The 12,134-nt window shown below is 36.7% G+C and overlaps 1 protein-coding gene across 2 annotated transcripts in view; it reads left to right on the top strand.

The window, feature by feature from the left end:
- The first annotated feature begins 1,710 nt into the window (after positions 1-1,710).
- LOC124712049 (D-arabinitol dehydrogenase 1-like) overlaps positions 1,711-12,134 on the top strand; it is a 95,301-nt gene continuing 84,877 nt past the window's right edge. For both annotated transcript variants that reach the window (XM_047242341.1, XM_047242340.1), the window contains exons 1-3: positions 1,711-1,912; positions 4,779-4,903; positions 9,430-9,596. In XM_047242341.1, coding sequence (XP_047098297.1) covers positions 1,775-1,912; positions 4,779-4,903; positions 9,430-9,596 — 430 coding nt within the window. In that variant the 5' untranslated portion in view covers positions 1,711-1,774. The remainder of the gene's footprint in view (positions 1,913-4,778; positions 4,904-9,429; positions 9,597-12,134) is intronic.

Raw genomic sequence — 12,134 nt, 5'->3', positions numbered from 1 at the left:
TTTATGGTACATGTAGCTAGTAATGTCACTCCCAATGCATCCACAGCTCAAATAGCAATGGTCTCCATGTGCTCTGCTCATGTTTGTACAACAATGCCCTCTCGTAACCATAGCACCCTATCGTGACCATAGCGCACTCTCATGGTATTTGCGACCCTTGGTTTCTGTGTGGTTACTGACCCTTGTTTTATGCCTGATGTGCTACGTCAGTCTATAAACCTTTTTTTAATCCCCCTCTATAATGTATATCTTTATATATTATTTGTATTAAAATATAAAGACTATTGTCCATCTAAATGTTCCTTTGAGTATTGAGTAAAATTTTAAGAATATCTGCCAAGAACATTTTGTGATTGGCACACACACACAACTTACAGACACTCAGCCATTATTGACTCCTAATAATGCGTCTTGACTGGCAGAAGTAGTGATTTTGTCTATAACAGGTTGCACATAAATGACCCGCCGAGGTAGGCGATAATGCTAATGCGTTGCTTCCTGGACTAGGGTAGAAGCGCAGGCCACGGATCGAATCCGTCCAGCAGATTAACGATGAGGGCTGGTGTGACAGCTAGCCTGGATGTGGTTTTTAGGCAGTTTTCCACATCCCACTAGGTGAATACTGGGCTGGTCCCCATGTTCCGCCTCAGTTACACAGCTCGCACACATCTGAACACATTCGCACTATTCCATGGATTACACTCGACGCAGACAGTTGGGGTACACTAATTCCTTCCCAGGGGGTACAGGGTGGTGGCAGGAAGGGCATCCGGCCACCCCTTAAACATTAACATGCCAAATCCAATTAACGATGGCTGACCCTGCGGGACAAGGCTCAAGTGACAGATAGATAGATAGGTTGCCCATAAATGAAAGGCAATGGGTTTGAGAGGAAGAGAAGCAGGAGAATATTTGATTGGGAGAGATCCTCATGTGAAACACATAAGTGTGTGATGGGAAGGTGACAGGAACCTACTCTGGGAGCCAAGGGCAGGAAAGAATGTGCTGCAAGAAATGCTGAACAAAAAAATTGCAGGATATAGGCAGAGGTTCCAGGGTGAGAGATAGAGATGAAGAGAAAAGTTAAGATTAAAATGGATTCATTGACACAAAGTTATAAAGTAACCAAGAAGTGTAAACCTGGTGTGGAAGCAATAGGTTGAAGTTGGCTGGAAACAGGTCTCCTGTGAATCCATATGTTTCTTTATCTGTATTATTACTGATGTATAATGATTGTTAAATACTGCTTACATTACCTGCAAATAAAATTTTTCTGTTCAGTGACTAAGGTATCTGGTAACTGAGAATCTAAATAATCAGTTAATATTGAGAAGGCTACACTTTTAATATTTTTTAAATAAATGTAAAAGAACCAAGAACCTCATTTTGTGCCCTACAACGATGCACAGGATCATAAACTATGTAATTATTTCCCAACTTTATTGTACTATGATTTTTCTCCCTGTACCTACATGTTGATGAATCTCATATAAAACACATCTGAGGTATAGTGAATAACAAATGTAAAACATATAAACAGTCTTTGTTAGTAAATCTCTCATTTATCACTGTATGTGCTTTGGTTTTCTGCTGCCAAGAAATCTGCTTTAATAAGATAATTTGTCAAACATGTATTAATTATACAACAAGGATAACCCTGACATGTCACAGTTCACTTCTCTTATCGGTGTTATATAAAGCTACTCTCATTAGCCAAGTTGCCTCTTGACTCAAAATACTTGTTTAACTTCAAGGCACAATAGTTTATCCAGCAATGGAAGCATTACAGTTCAATTCCAAAACCAAGACAGTTTCACTAATTAAAAAATCTATACCATCAGTTAAGGAAGGTTGGGTCCTAGTTAAAGTTGCATATTCAGGAGTGTGTGGCACTGATCTACATGTTTTTGAGGCAAGTACCAAAATTATTTGTTTGACAAATATGTTTTTGACAAAAGATATTTGTGTGTGTGTGCGTGTGTATGTTTGTGTGACTTACATGAAAACACAGAATTAATGTTTTCCTGGAGGTAATTATAGGCACTGTAAACTGGATTTCCCCATCACAGTTTCATCATTTTTCTAACGTTATTGATTTGATATGTCATATTGCTAGCTCAAGCTGTGTGTAAGGTTTTGAGACTTAACTAGTCAGAATCAGTTCTTCCAGGTTATTCCTAGCAGTATCATATTAAATAATGTCAACAATTATTGGCCAGTATCCTTGCTTACAGCATTTTCAAAAATCTTCGAGAAAGTAACGTACTCAAGAGCAGTTAGCCACATCAACAGTAGTGGTATACTTAGTAAATCACAGTTTGGATTTCAGAAATGCTGTTACACTGAGACAGCAATATACAGTTTCACTGTCCACATAATAGAGTCTTTAAATAGTAAAATGTCATCAATATGAATTTTCTGTGACTTGTCCAAAGCATTTGACTGCGTGAACCATGACATTATGTTACAGAAATTACAATTTTATGGTATAAATGGAATAGCATATGTGTGGTTTAAGTCATACCTACAGAACAGGAAACAAAAAGTTTCTTTATATGGGTCAAGTGATCTAAATAAGTTTGCCGCTTCATCTAATTGGAGTGAAATTACATTAGGTGTTCCACAGGGTTCAATCATGGGTCCCCTTCTGTTCTTGATGTATGCGAACAACTTATCTGAAACAAGAAGCTGAACTGTTTTCTGATGATACAAGCACCATTATTAATCCAGTAAAAGAAACTTCAATTGAAGATGGTACAAATAAATTCTTTGGAAAAGTCATTAATTGGTTTTCTGCAAATGGCCTTGCTTGCTTTAAACTTAGAAAAATAAAAAAAAATAAAAAAAAATCCCACAGTACATCCATACATCCAATTTTCTGCTGCAAAAAGTAAAGTTCCTTCAATAAATCTAACACAGCAACAGAAGTCAGTAGACAGGGTAGAGCATACTACGTTTTCAGGTGTACATATAGATGAGAATATTAACTGGAAAATTCATATTGTGGATCTTCTAAAGCAACTAGGTTCAGCAACTTTTGCAATCAGAATAATTGCCAATTTTGAGGATATAGAAATTATAGAAATTAGTAAGCTAACATACTTTGCATACTTTCACCCTCTGATGTCATACGAAATAATATTTTGGGGTAACTCAACACTTCGACAAGAAGTATTCACTGCTCAAAAGAAAATGTTTAGAATAATGTGTGGGGTTCATAGTCACATATCTTGTAGGCATCTTTTTAAAAGATTGAGAACTCGTACAACAACCTCACAGTACATTTACTCACTAATGAAATTTGTTCTCATCAACAAGGACCAGTTTAATAACAACAGTGACATTCATGATTATAATCCCCAAAAAATAATTCTTACACTATCCTTTACTCAACCTATCTTTGGCAGAAAAAGGGGTAAAATATGCTGCTATAAAAACTTTTGAAAAAAAAAACCTTTGTTTACTCAACAAAAAATCATGACAGTAATAAACCTGTATATTTATTATGTTTTAATCTACACACAAAAGAACTTACCTAAAGTAAAACGCAGGGCAAATATACATTGTTACAACATTAGGACAAACAGCTGTATCTATACGCTCTACCACAGACTGTCAAAATCAGTTAACAGTTATGAACTTATGGGCCACAAATTATTTAACAAACTTCCACAAGCTATACAAAATTTACCAGAGCAACAATACAAACAAACACTTTATGACTGGTTAGTTGTAAATCCATTCTACAATATAAAGGATTTCATGACCTGTGATATTAAACTGTAATGTTATTAACAATTCTGTTCTTTTATAGCATGTACTGTATTGTATTATGTGTATGACTTTGTCTATTGCTGTAATGGCTTAAAGACAATAAAATTATTATTATTATTATTATGAAAGTATGGTAATTCAGTTTAAAGATATCTAGACATATTCTACTACAGAAAAACTGGAAGAAGTTTGCCTGTCATGCATGGTGAATGAGAAATTTAATTCATTTTTGTAGATATTCGTTTCTCAAACTCTGTGAAGCCATCTTTTCCCTAATACAAATAAAAGTTAATAAAAGAAGTAGTGAGAAAAATTTACTGGTATGTGAGAAAATTTTGTGTCCTACAAAGAAAGAACTTTGTCTGAAGTAAAGGGCTTGTAAGAACCAAGCAATAAATTTAAATTATAGAAACTACTGTAAGTTTGAAAATATGTAAGCAGAAATGTAAAAATCGTGTATTGTGCACAAAAAGTAAGTGGATGAAGCAATAAAATTAAATATTTTACAGTTTTATCAAGAGACAAAGAACAGAAACATAAAATCAGAACAGGCTAGAATAATACAGTCGTCTTACACTAAGACAAAGTAAAAGAAAAAGAGTTTCTGTAAAATTCTCAGGTTTTTCACTCATCATGCCTGCATCAAAAAAATTCCAAAGAAGGGCAGCTCAAATGGCTCTGAGCACTATGGAGCTCAACTGCTAAGGGCAGCTCATTTTATATTATTACAAAATAGGGAAATGTCATTTGCGAGGTGGTGTGGCAATCACTAAAAAATGGTTCCTTTATATTTTAGAGGCCTTTTATATTTTCACAAAATGTGCTGAATGGGAGATTTTTTTGTAGTTTTGAATATGTCCAAAATGCAGTGTTTTCATCTACTATGATTTGTCATAATAATGTTTTTAGCTATTATGAACCTCTGTGTTTTTGTAATAGTTTCAAAAAGTATCTGATGAAAGCACAAATTTTCCTGTAAAAATAATGGTTTCTATGTTAAATAGGGTTCATTTCCATGCTCTGACAGTCCAGTTGTCATGGGACATGAGTTTAGTGGAACTGTTACAGCTGTTGGATCAAACGTGACTCACTTAAAAGTAGGAGACAGGGTTGCTGTTGACCCAAACAGGTAAGAATCCTGCATGTGAAACATATGGGATGTCAGCTTCTCAGTCATTAAGCAGCTTGTTTGTTTTTATTAAGAGTAAAAAAAGGACACTAGACAGTATAACTACCACAGACAGCAAAGTATTCCCTGATGCTAGCATGAAAGAGGTGGTTGCCAGTAACATTGTTACGTCTATGGACTGACTTTTATAGTTAATCTCTTAAGAAAAGTCATAGAAGTAACAGGTACAACAGTCAACATGAGAGCAGTCTGATACAGTTTTACATAAAATGATGTAGTACAGAGTCAGATGACATAGGAGTGAATTTTATAACTATGGGCATGTGCGTGATCATCTTAAATCGGAACAAAATATAGGCTCTATAAATGCAAGTTACTCATAAACGTTCAGCTACTTTGCTTGTTTTTAACTTCCATAACCTTACATTATTTCTAGATTTTCTTCATTCATTGTTCATAAATACATTGTGTTCCATACATGTCATGATGGACAGGGATGTTGAATAAGTCAAGGTGCAAAGTAATAGAGAGAAGTACCAGTACCTGCCAGAGACTGCTGCTATTAGCTGTAGTCATTAACTAGCTATGCTCTATTTGTTCTCTTAAAGTCATAAATGATGATAATGAATTAAAAGGAAAAAAATGTATATAAAAAGAACTGTTATTTTCCCAGATGTATAGAGTAGCTTTTGTTTAACTTTTACTGCTTTCTTAATAACATACACTGAAAATTTTTATAAGTTGACAGTTTTCTATATCCTGTAAGAACATACAGTTAAAAGTTTTGCCTATTTGGTTTTACCTTCTCCAGTTCCAGACAATCTGGATGTGACATTCGCCTGCTTTATTTCTTCATTAATAGTCCTTGGTGTTGACAAACTGCGTTATTATACTGGCTGAAAAATGGGAGGGGGGGGGGGGGGTGGAATTTCAGCACTGACTACTGTAAATAATGTAGCCAACATTGCAGAATAATGTGCCACGTATTGAACAGACACTGTCATTGTTTTAACACATGGCCTGTTACACTTATTTCACAGTTAAGTTGATGCAGCTTTGTTGACCTAACCAGCGTGAGTTTCTTGTCTGAAAATCGGCAGTTAATTGACTGCCTCGGGACCAAATTTTGGGCCCTTATATATAATCACAATAATAGATACTGAAACTATACATTGTTTGATGTTAGAGTTACAGAAATTACAATTAAGTATATGTCATTCAATTAACTGAATACATGGAAAAATTCTTTCTTTTTAACAGTTTCTTCTATTACAAGAGTTAAGCTGAGTTATTTGTTTAAATGGTGAAATTAACAGATACAGTTATGCAAAAAATACTTTTGATAAAACTGGTAATAACTTTGTAATTAATTAAGGGCTGGTTTTGCTGATATGTTTCCGTGTAGTGCCAAATAGGTACTTAAAGCATGACAGGTTTTTGTCTTTCAGATGTTTATAATTAATACAGAATTTATATTTGTTTATAAGTCAATAATAGAATTTAAGTTAAGAAACAATTACTGATTTCATCCTATAATGAAAAATATTAACTAGGAATAGTCAAAATGAATCAGGAAATTAATTACATACACAAAACTAAGCACAAAAATAGATCTGGTGCTATATTCCTTAAGAACATGGGCCAACCTTTCTCTTTCATGAAAATGTAGATCGTACTTATGTACGTTAATGGTAATTAGCTAAAATGAAAAAAAAGGAAGAATTTAAGAAGTCAGATGGCAAAACAAGAGAGGAAGTAAAAAGATCCCAGCTTGCTTCTTTACAAGGAGAAGTGGCTAATAAAGCACAATTTTAATTTTTTGTTAAATACTGAGAGATTCTCAGTTTTGTAGTTCACATCTTCAGATAGCATATTGGAGACCATAGTCCCAAAATACTGAATCTGACCAAGAGCTATTGACAGGAAGATCTGGTAGCCCACAGAATTTTTTCCAAGATGGAGGACATTTTCTAAACTGGCGTTTTTGATGTGACAAATGTGGTTAGTTTTGAAATATGTATTTGAAGAAATAAATTTGTCAAGAAGTTCACAAAATTTATCATATCTCAAATGATTGATAGTTGCTCAGTAATTTTCAGGTAAATTTCTGATACCTAAACAGTGAGGATATTTCAATAGTATAGGCAAAGCAAACCATTTTATATTATTAATGTCAATATGGATGCCATACTTTTATTTAATTATCTGAATTTACATCTTCATATGATTAAATTGTGGGTATCCAAAAAATTACACTGCACAAATCTTCAACTGCATTGTAGAAGTTTGAAATTTGGCTCAAAGATGCCTACAGCCTTCCTCTGTAATAGTTCAAAAGCATGACATCTTGTGACTTCAGCCTTAGGCTCAGTGATACTTCAAACAGCAAGGTGTTGACACATGTGAAAAAAAGGCAGAACTCAGAAGTTCACATGAGGTATAGGATGAGTTAATGTCACATTAGCATAACATTTCACATCAATTATGCCCATTGTCACCATGGACATGCCAGACAAGGGGAAGATCATCATACCCTTCTTATCCACTTTTACGCGTTTTCTTGATGCCTCTGCAATAGAGGTCCTAACCCCAATGCCCAGTATTGAAATAATGTAGTTTTCTTGTGGTGGCTGAATAAAGTATTTCAGACACAGTGCTGCTCAGAATCAACACAGAAAGGCTTTCGGTGGGGTGGGATAAAGTACATCAATTAAATCACCCCTTCCTTTTGGGTGTTGATTCCCACACATTCCACAGTAAAAAATGACTGTTCCCAGTGTGATGAACAACAGGATGACATTCTTTAGAACCTTTGACACTACTGACATACCCCTGGACAATTCACCCTTCTCTAAGAACACTGTGGGCCTGCAACACTGCTGATCATGATTGCACATCCTTTGGAGAGTAGTGCAACAAAAAATTTTGCTCTAGTGTACTGAGTGAAACCACTAGGAACTGTTTAAAACCATTTGATGAAATTTTAATATGAGCTGAAGCATCAGATGGTGTTTATGCTTTATCAGCCCTCCTTTTCACACCCTTCTGTACCTGGTGCTTACAAAAATTCACTTCTGATCTTGTTAACAGAATTACTGCATTACTTTTATGCTTTCTGTTTTTTAAATGTGATTATCATAAATAAATTTGACCAAAATGTTCTTGGGAGATACATTTTCTAGGCTGACAAGTAAATTGTAGCTTAAGGTCAGTATATCACTAGATGAATATGGGAAATCTTCTAAAACCATCTTCAGATTGGCCAAAAGAATTGACATTCAGCTGCATATTACTGTACCTTGTCTCTCCTGTACATCACATTATTGAGTATCCATGCCAAATCATGCGCAGAATTCATTCCATGTCCTAACTCCTAGAGAGGACATCGTTTTGATCCTAAAGTTCACACTGTTTTCTCTCTCTTCTTTAGTGAGAGAATGATGTTTGCTTTTACTGACAGATGTATATGGTCCAGAGATTAAGTATAGATGTGCACATCTATCACATAATAAGACTGTGTTTTCAGCCATGTAAAATGGAATGTGGAATTAGCAAACCATCACAGATCTTCTTTCTCCTCAGACAAATGATAAACTACTGTTGTGATTCCATTGTCAAGCAAAGATAAGGGGGAATGGGTGAGGCGTTCCTGTGGAAACTGATAATGCATGACATGCACATATACTGCTGACATGTTTATGGTGCTTGGAAACCATACATCTGAGTGTTGGTCCTGTCCATTTTTGTAGCTCAGTAGCTCAACATCTCAATAGCTCTGCAAGGAGGTGACAGGTGAAAGATTGAGGGCACATTTTCAGCACTGCCCTGTAATTATGAACATCAGTCTTGACTTCAGGACAGTTACTAAGCCTTCAACAATGAATCAACATAATTTCCTGTGTACAGTATGGCAACCAAAAAATTCCAAGATTTGTAGTGACTGCTGAAGTCACAGTACTTCCTGTCACACTAAGTAATGTGTAATCTGTAGACAGTTGTTGTAAGCCACAATTCATCTGACATTGCTTTATATATATAATCACAAACGCTACTAAAGAGAAATATACTGGAAACTGAATGTGATGATATCACAATCTTAGAAGACTCCTCTGTAATATGTCCTACTTTATACTTTAAACTGGATTCTTATACTTAACACTATGTTCTTACAGCTCATTTTTGTAGGATAAATATATTTTTAATTTTAATTGTTACCCCCAGAAGACTATTCCACAGTGCAACAGAAAATGAAAGCATGTTTGTGTATTACCATTTTTATCATCAATGGTATGCTCACATATACTTCATAGATTTTACTACAAACATCAGGCCTTAATCGTATCTGATCTAGGATCTTACTTGTAGTATTGAAGAAACAAATCCAAATGATATATTATTAAAGGAGAAATTTCAGACTCAAAAAGTTAGCATATTTGTTACTTTTTGTTTGTATCCATGTCTACAAATTATAACATTTCAGTGTCATAGTCATTGATGCTTCAGACTACATATGGTACACATTTCAGTGGCTGTGACACATGTGATGCCTGTACTGGAGGACAGCCACACTACTGTGAGATTGGTGGCATCTACAGAAACTTAGGAATGATGAATGATGGTGGGTGGGCTGAATATTGCCTTGCACCTGCCAGACAAGTGTATAAACTACCAGACAACATTACCTTTGAGCAAGGTGAGTGGAGCTCTCTCTCATTCTTTCTCTGTCCTTCTGTGTGGGTGTATTATGAAAATTTATTTTCATTTTTTATGAATCTTGAGCTATCTAGCCTATTAATAAGGACAAAATACAGCATTCATTCATTCATACATCACATTTCATAGATATAGAGGACATTTTTTTATAATATGCAGCAAGTTGAAACAGATATTAATAGAGAGCAGTAGTTGTCCCAAACTGCTTCTGTAGGTTGTATTACCAACTATCACAATTTTTAATTAACTAATTCATTCAGGTAACATGTTCTGTAAATCTTACAGTGAAAGAGAGTGTTATGGGATGTGAAGCAAATCAAATTACACATTAACATACAGAAACAATCACTGCAGGCTATCGCTGTAAACTTATGCATGTATGCTGTAAATAAAATTCCACCATGCCCTCAATCTCCTTGATTGACAATGCTGTCAGTTTCAGAAGACTAGACCTCTGCCTTCAGACAGCTGTCAAATATAATCAGATTATTGCCTATTTTTCAAAACTGGCAGCACAAAGGACATTGCGACAGAAGTGTTATTTTAATTACTGCATTTATGTTAAATTGTACTAGCTACTGGTTAGAGCTAGAGCTAACTTAGTCACACTGATAATTAAGGGAATTGCAGTACCTCTTGGGTATTAGGAGAACACCAGTGAATGAAAAAATGGCCACTGTTCTTCCTCTCACCTACTGTTTTCATTTATTGAATTGTTTATATGAGTTTTTTGATTGCTTTGATCCATGGCTTTCAGGATGTAATGTCACACTATCACAGATTATGTCTTGCAACACCAATGTTTTTGGAATACATTTTAGTTGGCATGGAGTAGCCATTGTATTTGAGGTAATAGTTACATTTGAGATCACAGTATGTTTTAAAATCCTGCAACAGGTGGATATCGTGATACTGGATAGTAAATCTGTAAATCACTTTTGCTACCTTTCTTGTAGATCAGTGTGACCTGTGTTTTCAACATATGAATTGAACATGATTTGTATGATCAGTAACAATACAGTATTTTTTTTAGTAACCAGTTTTGTAATGGGAAAAAAAAGAGGTATTCTTATGATGTGGCCTATAAATTGAAAGTAATAGCATGTGCAGAAGAACACGGAAAGAGAGCAGCTGGTCAGCAGTTTGGCCCTCCACTAATGGAAAAAATCATTCATGAGTGGTGTGCTAATAAAGAAGAAATGAAAAAAATGAGAAAGGTTAAATGTGCAACTAGAGGACTGAATGCAAAATGGCCAAAACCAGAAAATGATGTCTTGGGGATCAAGATGTATGTACGGTAATATCGAACCCAACATTAAGTATTCGCTTGTTCATAATGAATTAACTTTATTTTGATCAAGTCGGTACAAACACATCGGCTTGAATACAGAGTTCGGAACACACTGAGATCAACAGTTTTCAAAGAAGTTTGTTCTCAAAGATGAGGCGGTCAACTCTTGCAGTCAATAACTGCCTCAAAGCCCTTGCCGGTAGTGCAGAGCATGGTAAGGATGATGAGAGGCGTGTGCGCACCCGGCCGGCTGATGGCGCAGGTGCGTGTGACCAATCATGTCATGGCAGGCGCTAGTGCGAGGCACGATCGGACCGTTTCTCGATGTCTTGGTAGGCACAACCGGTGGAGGGAAGCAGGCATGGAAGGTGTCCACAGGTTGACCGTGCCATGCTGCTAATGGCACTGTGGGAGCAGAAGGCGGCGGCGTGTCAGTGGGGAGAACATCGTCGTGCCGAGGCTGTGTGCCACAGCAGAGTTTTGATCCGATCAAAGGCACGGAGTGCGTCGAAGATCCGATGCGATGTATTGCTGAAGTATTTGCTGGCAAGTGCCATGGTAAGTGCACGTGTCCGGTAACAGTTTGTTATTGGCCGTATGACATAAAGGAACAAGCATGCTGTGGCTTAACAGGTTGCGTAAGAGATGCCGGATGAGCAACACTCGCAATAACGATGGAGTTATAGAGGCACTTGATGTCACAGCAGGGGAGAAAACAGCAAGCTGCACATGACAGACCTTGGCGGCGGATGACTTTGGTGTAGATGGAAGCGTCACCTCAGAGTCTGTGGACAGTGAGTGTGGTACAGCGGTAGATGGCAGGATGTTCCAAGCTGTGATCGAAGGTTGGGGGGTGTGACCGTGAGCCCTGTGCATGAGGCATGGCAACGGCGAGAGGTGGTGGAAGGCGGACGTGGTCAGCGAAACCATGGTCGGAGCAGGAAGGTGATGAGACATAATGTGAACGTGAAGAAGTCGAATTGGTGGATGAACTACTGGTCTGTGGCAGAGAGGTGACACAGTTCGATGGAACTGGAACAGCATGTGTGCTGTTGCTGTCAGCACTGCGGTCAAGTCATAAGGCTGCAAACTGCTTGCGCAAAACTGCTGCACAGTCATGTGTCGGAGCGGAAGGATGCTCACTCATTGAAGCAGAAACAGCAGATGTTTTGGTCATACATTGCGGAGGTAGTGAAGAGGGCAGCAAAGCAAGAGGCACTGGAATGC

Source organism: Schistocerca piceifrons, chromosome 8 (assembly GCF_021461385.2).
Source record: "Schistocerca piceifrons isolate TAMUIC-IGC-003096 chromosome 8, iqSchPice1.1, whole genome shotgun sequence".
Taxonomy (NCBI): domain Eukaryota; kingdom Metazoa; phylum Arthropoda; class Insecta; order Orthoptera; family Acrididae; genus Schistocerca; species Schistocerca piceifrons.
This window is presented reverse-complemented; position numbering and strand designations above follow the sequence as displayed.